The following is an 11,618-nucleotide window of genomic DNA, read 5'->3' on the forward strand; positions in this document are numbered from 1 at the left end:
ATTTTGAAGGCCTGTAACGCCTTCTTACTCTGTTCTGATCAGTTTTATACTATTTTGTTTTGTATGAATTCATTGTGTGTAAAGATATAGACAACCATTTAGAAGAAAACAAGAGATATGGAAGCCATTGTAGATCCCCTACTGTCTTGCTTTGAATTCTGTGTCACTTACATTGCTTTCTTCTGATGTTTTGTTCTTTTTCACTATGTTTAGTTTTACCTTTTTAAAAAAAATAAAAAAAACAAAAAAACCCTCCAAAACAAAAACATACACAACTCACTGACTAGCTCTTCCATTGTATATTCTGTAGGGAGTAGGAGGTTTGGGCCTAGAGCAATGGACCCCAGGGACCTCGGACTTTGTTGAGGGCTCAGTGAACTCTTTCACTTCGTGGCAGTTTAAAAAATGTATGCATCCTCTGTCTCCTTGTGACCTTCATGTGCAATATAGCTCCCTACATGGAAATACTTCAGGAGCTAACGGATAAGCTCATATTTCATTCTGGCTTAATTTCTTGTGTATCTCAATGCTTAAGATGTTCTCAGAGATTTGTAAACCTGGTCTTCAAGAAACTAGAACAATGCAGGTTCCTTCTCTTTTAGTGCTGGCTCCTAGGTGGTGTGGAAATGCTGCATCTGATCTCAGGACTCACTGTGTTCTCTACCATCCTGTCTCAACTACAGCTGCAAGAGACCTGATCTGGTTCAGCAAAGGACTCACAGTCAGTCTTCATCTGACTTGCCATTCTCTGGTTTCTTCCACTCTGCTATGCTGTCTCTGGAGCTGGATCCTTCAACCACCATGAAGGAAACTGAGTGAATGTGTCAGGATGATTAAGAGCAGAGAGGCACAACTTGTAATTCATCCCTGAAAGTCAGCATATTTAAAGACAGCCAAGAACCAGTTCTCTGAGCAACTGTCCTCAGTATCCATGGAAAACACCACCGTACAGTACTGTGTAAGACAGTTTCTAAGCGGAGGCAACTGGTAACCCAGACACAAAGCTATGTACAGAGTAGCGCGGACCAGTAGGGGGCGCTCAGAACAAAGAAGAGGGGAGTGTTTGAGAGCAGGAGAGGACTCATAGGAGCATTAGGGAAAGCTCTGACTAGTGAAAGAGCTCTGGGGATCTGCAGAGAACCAGGCGTGGCCCCGGAGGAGGTGCATAGAAGGAAGCTAAGGACTGAGGCCTTCCAGAGGTGCAGAGAGGGAAGCTAAGGACTGAGGGCTTCCTTTTAGTGAATGAATGTCTCCTCTGTGTGAGCATCACACACACTGTGGAGAACGAATGTTGCATCCTTGCTACCTCACATATGAATTCTCCAGAGCCCAAGCAATGAAAGGGACTTGGTGGTGACAGATTACATTTATACCTACACTGCTGTCATTTCCTTCACCTGAATTTCTGTGGACAGCAATAAGAACCTGCATATACTGAAAAGAAGACCAAGAATCTTTAGAATTTTGATGCTGTGGAATATACGATACTCATCATCATCATCACGGAAAATTAGAGTGCTAATTTTATCACTAAGAGAAATAGACAGGCTCATGCAGTAATAAATGTTTCAGTTGAGGAAGAATTTATAATAAAGAAGGAGACTTATGAAACACAACAGGAGAATTTAGCAGTACTGATCCATAGCATATCTTGACAACGGGCATAAATTGTAAGTATTATCATGTTGGTAGTATGTGTCAAAATACATCTCATTTATCCATCATTAAATTTAATACATATATTTGTAAAAGGTACCTTGCAGTGGAAAGCTTAATGCAGAGGTTAAAAAAAATGAGACACCAGATTCTTGAACATATGCTTGACAAAGATACTGCTTATCTATTCTTTTATGAGTCTAATGCAACACAGAAAATCCTGTCAGGTTCTCTGTATAGAAGAAGACCTTTGAAAAACATCATGAAGCATAGCCACTCTGTCTTGGAACTGCTCCGCCATTAGTTGAGAACTGAAGTTTTAGAAAAGATTGCTCACATCTCATAGGTCATTATACTTCTCATGCTATGTACATATCTGCAAACATAGTAAATCATCAAATCCCTTAATTACATATATGTAAGAAATAAAACAAATGATGATATGTGTTTATCACTACACAGACATAGGAATAAACCAAATGGTCTATATATTAGGGATATTCCAAACACTTTTCAAGGTACTGTTCCCTTTCTGAGGCTTCCTCAATAGAACTGGCTATATAGGAGGAGGACATGCAAATAGGGCCTCACTGTGCTGATGAAAGCTAGTCCAGCCCTCACCCAACAGCACTGCAGAGGAGTGCAGCCCTCTGATGATCAGGACTGAGCACAGACGGCTCATCATGGAGTTTGCAATGATCTGGATTTTCCTCCTTTTCATTTTAAAAGGTAATTGATGAAAAACAAGTGATAGTGAGTGTGTTAATAGACATGAGTATGATAAATAGAGGACATTTGTAATATTTTTCTGAAAAAGTATCCCTGTGTTTGCAGGTGTCTTGTGTGAGGAGCAGCTGGTAGAGTCCGGGGGAGGCTTGGTGCACCTCGGGGGTTCCCTGAGACTCTCCTGCGTGGTCTGGGGATTCACCTTCAGTGATTACTACATGAGCTGGATCCGCCAGTCTCCAGGGAAGGGGCTGGAGTGGATTGCAGGCATCAGTGATGATAGTAGTGATACACAATATACAAACTCGCGGAAGGGTCGATTCACCATCTCCAGGGACAACGGCAAGAACACGCTGTATCTGCAGATGAGCGGCCTGAGACCCGAGGACACGGCTGTGTATTACTGTGCTAGACACAGTGAGAAAGTGTTACTGTGAGCCCAGACACAAAACTCCCTGTAGGGGCGCTCACGACCAGCAGGGGGCGATGGAGATCCACTGAGTGAGACAGGGCTAGGGCCCTGGAAGCAGGAGCAGAGCAGGAAGCAGGTAACTGAGGGTTTCCTGAAGGCCTCTGGGGTTTTCTCTCTGTCTTCACATCACAGGAAGAGACCAGAGTTACACAAGCTGCAGATGACTTAGAGCGTAGTTAAGATACAAGCACAGTTTTCGTTATTTACACATACTATTTTCTTGGTCTCTTTCTATCATTTTTCTAAAAAGGGCGATAAAACCCAAAATACATTTGGAGAAGTTAAGTTTCTTTTGAATACCACATCATCATTATCTAAAAATGATATTCTTAGTCTTCTCCTCACAAGGAACCATTGTCTATTGCAGGAGTAAATGTTTCAGGTTAGAAAACTAAATTATTTCGATCCCTCTGCACAGGGTCTGAGACCTTGCAGCTCCCTCCTCTCCTTGGCACCTCAGGACACCTGGTCCCCAGGCTCCTCCCAGCACCGTGAGAAGCCCTGTGCTTGGGAGAGGAGGCAGAGGGGCAGCAGGCTGGACTCAGGGCAGTGTCCAGGGACCTGGCTCATCTCTTTCTGTTCCTGTTATGTGGCTGGAATTAATTTATGTAGCTTTAAATTAGGAATTTATAAAATAAACTTCATTATTCTTTATCTTTAGTCTGTATCTGTCTCTGTGCCTCTACCACAAATGTACAGTTTTCAACCTTTATATGAGTATAAGAATAGATAATACTTAAGATAAAATGTTCCTGTTTCATAATATTCATATTTCTTCACTGGTTCTCTGATTACTGGCTTTATACTTTTTTATTTTGTGTCTGTTCATTCTGTATTAATTAGTCACATACCCTTTAATAAATTTTTATAAAATAGTCAAAGATATGATTATTAGTAATATTATTCTTTGTATCATGGCAAGTATGCACTGAAGAGAACAAAATTATTTTAAATACATAACCTGTACACATGCACACTGCTTGAAAACAGAGTTGAGGTGATGTCTTCACACATAGATGTCCCACATTTCCCTCAGTCATTTCCATGGAAATCATGGTCACTGTCATCCTGGGAAACTAAATACCTCCCCCTCCTCACCCAGCTCTGCATCTCACCTGGGCCATCATCATCACTGCTGTGCCCTGGCTTCAGGAATGAGAGTTTCCCGATGTGTCCCAGGTGCACCTGTGGTTTTCAGCCCTACGTGAGAATGTATTCCAGAACATGCCATCTCCTGAGATATAGCTGGATATGCTATAGAATGTCCTGAATTCCATTTTTCTGGAGATCTTTGAAATGTCTAAAATTTGTCTTTAGATATGTAGGAGACAATGTGAGTGAGTTCCCTTGAATGCAGAACAATTGCTGCAACACTGATTTTATTGAGGTTTATTTCCATATGCTGATATGTATAGATCTGACTATGGCATTTGCTTCTCTCTTCATTCGGCTCTAAGCATTGCTTATAAGGCCAGCTGAGGTACTGATATGTAATCTCTAAGCCACCAGACAGTCTAGTTTTCTTGCATACTACTCTCTGTAAAAGATATGTGCACAGTGGGATTGAAGAGCAGGTCAGCTCCAGCAATTCCAATTGGGTAAGAGCCTGGAGATAAAGAGACACTAAGTCCCAGGGCACCCAAATTTACATATCAGAAACTGAAGCAAGCACCTTCAAATACAATTCCATTGCTAACTTAATTGCATTATGAAGATTGATCCTTCTGTGTGTCATTCTACCTGCATTTTTTTATGGGTACTGAGGTCTACCTGCATTTTCTAAAGGTGCTTTTCTCTCTACCTGGCTGACCAGTTCAATTTACATAGACCTTCCATCCTCTCTGTCACTCATCCTCAAGCCATCCCCTTCTTTACAAGATAATAACTTCTAGGACAGGCCAGGTATCAAGGCCTCTGTCTCCACATCCTCATGGGGATTATACTTAGAACCTCTTGGCTGCCCTTAACTTTGAATATATCTTGATGTATTTACTTTCTTTGATTGTTGCATTGGAGGTGGTAGATTGGAATTAACTTGTTGGAATTCCAATAGTGTCTCCATGGGATGACAAATATAACTTTTTGTATTGTGAAGAGGACTGGAAAAGTGATTGCAATACTGGTCTATAATACTCAATATTTGGAGCCCAGTGTTACCAGAATATACAGCCTTCACATCACAACTACTGATCATGACTCAGGCGACAAACCACAGGACCTTGCATGGTGAATTTCCTTAGAAACAGTTTCTAAACTGACTTTTTAGCTCTAATTCTCATATTTTGCTTATACATGCTTTGATTAAACTTGGTTTTTGCTTAAAGGATTCCAAATCCTAAGATGTCATTCAGATAAACACAAATAACAAATATTTGAGATTCCATTTCCTGGGATCCACCAGCTCTTGCCCAGAGAAAAGGTTATATGATGCATATCAAGCCCTCAATTAAGTATACCCAATGGGCCATAAATGAAGCTGCAGCTGGTCTCAATCTCCTAAATAAAAATGCTAAAATTAGTAAAGCAGGCCATCCTCCGAACTCAGAAGCCATGAGACAGGAGGTACTTAACACAGGATGTACCTATGCAATTGTAAAACTTAACATGTACATTCCTAATCCTTTTGTTCATATCTCCGTAGCTGTTCAAGATATTAAATGACAAGTCAATGACACAATGGATTCTTTATTTTTATTTTTATTTTTTTATCAATACTGGGGATTGAACTCACAACCACATGCTTGCAAGGCAAGCACTTATGTTGCTGAGCTAAATACCAAGCCCCTGACATGACAGATTCTAAAATTCACTGGACTTTGTCTTTATAGGAAGTCATTACTAGCTCTTTTGATGAAAATCTTTGTTCACTGTACTCATAATTATGCTAAGGATTTGGCCCATACATACATAATTCTTTCTTTTCCTTGTCTACTCCAGACTTAAAGCTGTACACCTAACCAGGACAAAAATGTCTGGTATCTAGGGAAATCATTAGATAGGATCTCTGCAGAGTATCCCTGACTGCTGATCAGCAATATGACCACTTTCAGCCTGAAGAAATCAGATCAGTCATTATTCCCTCATGGAAGTTTGGCTTACTTTTTCACAGGGAGGATTTTTATAGGCAGCTGAGCCACATAGAAATATTATAGACAGACATACAAGGCTAGGACCTCAAAGGAGCCAGTGCAGAAGCCCAGACACCTTGTACCAAAGGAGGAGACAGACACCTCCCACTGTGGGCCAGCCATCAAGACAAAAGATCAAACAATCCTAAGGACTGATATTCTACATAGGTCTCTATCACCCCGAGGAAGCCAGGCATCATTAGCCCAACCCCCTACAGAAATAATCGTTGCTCAGTTTGTGTCCCTGCTTGCTATGTGACTTGCTTCCTCACTTGTCCCCGATTTAATTGATTGTTCCTGAGTAATTACACTCATAATCTTATTGATTGCCCATAGTTCTGTCCCATCTATGCCCACCTTGTGAGTTCCCATGTTTTCCCTACATTAGACTTGCCTCATTTTGTGTGGTTTTTTTTCTTTTGCTCTGTAAAAGTCCCTAGGAAAGACAGAGTCTTTGGCAACCCACTTGGGACACTTTCTATCTCTCAGACAGAACCTTGCTTTCTCTCAATAAATATATTCTACTCTTACCCTCCATTGTTCCTAAAATTCATTTGTCATTTTAGAGAACATGAACTCATACTGGGCATCAATTAGGTTGGGAGTTTTAGTCTTCTATATCAAAATGATGTGGGTAAAAGTGTTAAAAGAACATGTATTCTCATCTCTCAATGAAATGAGAGAGCACCGGGCTCAAATGGAAAGGGCTCTCCCAGTCCCTATTGTGGCTCATTAAAATAGAAGACTATCTGCATTGTGTGGTCACAAATGAATATTTCCATGTGCTTAATCTGTTTCCAAAGTAGACAAATAGCACTCATGGCAGTGGTGATGAAACTGGACACTTGTGCCTCTCTGCTGAAGTGGTCACATACAGAGTGACCCCTGCATCCAGCATTTGTGCCTCATCATACTGGAGGTCAGAATGCACAGTCCCCGTGCTCAGGTTCTCCCAGTGAGGAGAGGTGGAGCTGGGCTCTGTGCTCCATCATGACTCACGCGGGAATCCTCAGACCCAGTGTCCTGACTCATAGATAAACTGATAAGGGTGTCAGGTCATGGAAGAATTCTTTAGGAGATCTAATTAACAGCATCCTACCTTAGGTAATGTGTAGAGCACTGGTTGAATCTAACCCGCATGCTGATCCTAGGTAATCTGAGGAGTGTTTGCTGTGGAACTCTGTAGCAAGGAATCATAAAGGTCCTTGCTGCATCTTACTGGAAAGCCTTTCATTGCACCCGTAGTAAATAAGAACTGCACCCTTCTGGTTGACTGAAAGTCCCTTGAAGACCAGTGTCATCCCCATCACAGCTGAAAACCTTTCACTTGCAGGCTCTGTGTTCTGCTCTGAATTTCATGTGCAGTATTGTTCTCCAACATGCAGGGAGTTAACAGCTCCAGGTGTCTTCATAGCAATGCAACTTGTTATAGAAAAAATATGTCAATAAAAAACTAAGTTCTATTTCAGACAGCTAGAAATTACACTACACAAATATAAACATCTACTGTGCAGCAGATAAAAAGTGTAAACAACTTTGAGATTAAATAAATGTATCTTCACAGAAACCCATGGACATACATATGTATGAGTGCATTTCACATGCACAAAGAGAAATACAATCAGGTGAGTGCCAAAAAGTGTATAAAACTTAGTATAACTTTTAGAGGATTTGTGCCCACTTCATTGAGATACCAACAATATATTTGTCTCAAATTTTTGGATTACACTATTGAATGAACAAGTAGAGAATGGAGAAGTCATATTGATTTGAACAAGGACCCCGAAATGAATGTGAATAGATGCACATGGGATGTGAACTGATGCTGTGTGTTATGCACGTGTGCTGTGTGCACCTAACAGTCCTGTTGTCTTTGGCACCTGTGTGCTCGTTTTCATATTCCTAGAGTTTTCTTTCATCTGCAAACACAACCAGCTCCCTGACCAGCCCTTCCACTACATGTCTGATCCTGGAATCAGAGGTTTGGGCCTTGAGCAATGGACTCCAGGAACATTGCTGGGTTCTTAGAGGGCTCAGTCAGCATCCTCCACCCAGAGGCAAGGACAAAAATTTGTTCATCTTCTATCTCCTTCTGATCTTCATGGACAAGACTGCATGGCAGATGCAAATGTTTTTGAGCTACCAGATTAGCTCATGTTGCACATTGCCTTAATTTGTTTTGTATCTCAATATTTAAGATGCTCTCAGAAATTTGTAAAGATAGTCTTCCAGAACCTAGAATAATGCTGGTTCTTTCTCTTTCTGGTGGTGGCTCCCATTTGTGAGTGTAGGAAAATAGAAAGGATGATGTGGAGATTCTCCCTCTGAATGACATGACTCGCCCTGTTCTCCCACTGTCCCATCTCAGCTACTGCTGCAAGAGACCAGGCCTGAGCCCAAGAAACCCTCTAAATCCCTGTCTCTCAATCTCACATTCTCTGGTCAGCAGAGTTCTAGGATGTTGCCCCTGTAGTTGGTTATTTCAGCTGGCAGGCCAGGAAACTGAGTGGATGTGGCAGGATGTTAATAGTGGAGGCACAACTTGTCATTAATCCCTGAGAAGTCAGCATCTCTAAATCCAAGAACTAGTTCTTTGACTAACTGTTGTTAATATTGTCGAAAACTCAACCATATTGCACTGTGCAATGCACTTACTAAAGCGGTCCAAGTGTGAGCTCAGGCACAAAGCTATGTACAGGGTGGTGGGGACCAGCAGGAGGTGCTCAGGATCAAGAAGAGGAGGCTGCATGAGATCAGGACTGAGTACTCAGGACCAGTTAGGAAAGCTCCGGACCAGGAAAGGGACCTGAGGATTTTCAGGGAATCAGGAGGGGCTCCATAGCCAGTGCAGAGAAGGAGGCTACAGACTGAGAGCTTCACAACATTTAGTGTCTGAGTTTCCCCTCTGTCTTAGCCTCACACATACAGAGGAGAGCATGCAGTTCATCCCCTCAGGGTCACAGGTGAGGTTTCCAGACTGCAGTGAACGGAAGGGATTTTGGTTTTGGCAGAATATATTTACACCTGTATTTTATCACCTTCTTCACGTGACTTCCTGTGCCAGGGCTGCAGCAACTTGCATATTCTAGTGAAAAAGGCTGCGCATGTTAACAACATAGTTGCTTGGAATACATAGTTCTCATGATCATCCTGCAAAAGTAGTCTGCTATTTTTGTCACCACGAGAAGGTACTGTCACATACAGTAGTAAATGTTTGGTTTAGGAAAGAATAGAATAAAAGTATTTACAGGAAAGGAGTTTTTGTGGAAAAGGACAGGACAATTAAGTAGATAAATTAAGCATCTTGAGAATGGGCATGGTTTTGTGAATATTTATCTGCATAACTGTATCAAAATGTATATCACTTGTTCATTATTAAAATATACATCTAATATGTATATATTTTTGCATAATATATATTTTTGAATAATGTCTTACTTCCCCAGAGGTAAGACAAGATACTTGAATATATTTTTGAAAAAGATTCTTTTTGTCTACTCATTTATGAATATAATAGAATGCACAGTAATATTGTCATATTCCCTCTTTAGAAGAAGACATGTGACAATGGTCATGCAGCATGACTACTCTGTCTTGGAATTGCTCAGCAAGCTGTTGAGTTCTGTGAGAAGATTGTAGGACCTCGCATCTCATAGGATATTATGCTTCTCATTCTATGTATACATCTGCAATCTTGTGAAGTTACCAAATCCACTAATTACATATAGTTAAGAATATAAAAACAGATGAGGTTAAACATAGGAAAGAACTATGTGTTCTGTATATTAGGGATATTACAAAACAAATCTCAAAACACTTTCATGTGCCTTGAACCCTTCCTTCTGTGAGGCTTCCAGAATATAACTGGCCATATATACAGGAGGCCACGCAAATAGGGCCTCCCTGTGCTGATGAAAACCAGCCCATCCCTGACCCTGAAGCTCTGTAGAGGAGCCCAGCCCTGAATGCCCAGCTGTTCTCACTTGGTGATTGGCACTGAGCTCAGACGGCTCACCATGGAGCTGGCGCTGAAGTGGGTTTTGCTTTTTGCAATTTTAAAAGGTAATTCATGAAAAATAATAAATACAGAGTGAGTGAGTGGAATGAGTTGGATACACAATTGGACATATGTGACAGCGTCCTGAGCAAGATGTCCTTGTGTTTACAGGTGTCCTGTGTGAAGAGCAGCTGGTGGAGACCGGGGAGGCTTGATACAACCTGGTGGCTCTCTGAGAATCTCCTGCGTGGCCTCAGGATTCACCTTCAGTAACTACTGGATTAGCTGGATCCGCCAGGCTCCAGGGAAGGGGCTGGAGTGGATCTCAGGTATCAGTCGCAGTAGTAGTTACATAGACCACGCAGACTCCGTAAAGAGCCGATTCACCATCTCCAGGGACAATGGCAAGAACACTCTATATCTGCAGATTAGCAGCCTGAGAGCCGAGGACAGGGCCATGTATTACAGTGCTAGAGACACAGTGAGACAATGTCGCTGTGTGCTCAGACACAAACGTCCCTGCAGGGGCCCTTAGTACCAGCAGGGGGCGATGGAGATCCACCGAGTGGAGGCCTGAGCTCCAGGAGCACGTGAAGAGCAGGCAGCTGGCGATTGAGGGCTTCATGTTGGCCTCCGGGGTTTCCTCTGTGTGTTACCGTCACAGAACCGGAAGGGACCCAAAATACACAGGCTTCAGATGTCTTATGAAGTATTGAAGATTCAAGTTCAGTTATATATGTATATATTTTTTCTTTTTTGTTGAATTCTATCATTTGAATTTTCTTAAAAAGGCAATAACCACAAAGTAGCTTGTACATGTTGGGAAGTTGTGTCTTTTGAATATCAAATTATCATTATGTAAAATGAAGTTGTTATTTTTCTCATCATGAAGAGCAATTGTCTATTGCCAGAGTAAATGTTTGAGGTTAGGATATTAAACCCTTATCATCCGTTTTCATAGGTTGTGAGACCTTGCAGCTCTCTCCTCTCTTTGGCCACCTCAGGAGACCTGGTCACCAGGCTCAGTCCAGCGACTTTAGGAACCCTGAACTCAGGAGAGGAGGAAGAGGGGCAGCTGGCCTGGATTCAGGGCAGTTTCCAGGAACCATGTTGAGCACTTTTTGCAAATACTATCTGGCTGGAATTTTATTTACATTATTTAGATATTAGGAGTTTATGAAATATACTTTATCATACTTCTTTGGCTTCTTTTCCTCTGTCTCTCTCTTCCTCTGAAATACACATGCATAAATTTCTATCTACGTCAGTGTAATAAGAGACAATATGAAGATAAAATGAGATTGTTTCATAATATTCACTTTACTTTCTAAACATTCTCAAATCTGTGGCTTTATCCTTTTTTATTTTATGTAAGTTCATTCTATGTTCATTATTCACAAATCTTTTCCTAATTTTTGCAAGATAGATACACTTCTGTACTGACTAACACCATCCTTACAGTCATGATGTTCTGTGAAGCATGTGTCTACTGAACAGGAGGAAAATATTTGAAACACCCGATCCCCGCACATGCAGGCTTCCTGAAAGCAGAGCTGAGATGAACACTTCACACATGGATGTCACACATATCCGTCATGTGGCTGTGGCCTCATGGTCATCCTGGGAAGCTAAATCACCT

The 11,618-nt window shown here is 41.5% G+C and overlaps 1 pseudogene and 1 gene segment (V, D, J or C); both read left to right on the forward strand.

The window, feature by feature from the left end:
- Positions 1 to 2,267: 2,267 nt before the first annotated feature.
- LOC100736182 (immunoglobulin heavy variable 3-11-like) lies at positions 2,268 to 2,819 on the forward strand. The segment is given in 2 exon segments: positions 2,268 to 2,385; positions 2,491 to 2,819. Coding segments are annotated over 2 exon segments (405 nt in total).
- A 7,179-nt stretch (positions 2,820 to 9,998) lies between these two features.
- LOC134477205 (immunoglobulin heavy variable 3-21-like) lies at positions 9,999 to 11,093 on the forward strand (annotated as a pseudogene).
- The last annotated feature ends 525 nt before the right edge of the window (positions 11,094 to 11,618 follow it).

This window comes from Cavia porcellus, unplaced genomic scaffold (assembly GCF_034190915.1).
Source record: "Cavia porcellus strain 051 isolate PalLab524CR breed Dunkin Hartley unplaced genomic scaffold, mCavPor4.1 scaffold_8, whole genome shotgun sequence".
NCBI lineage: Eukaryota > Metazoa > Chordata > Mammalia > Rodentia > Caviidae > Cavia > Cavia porcellus.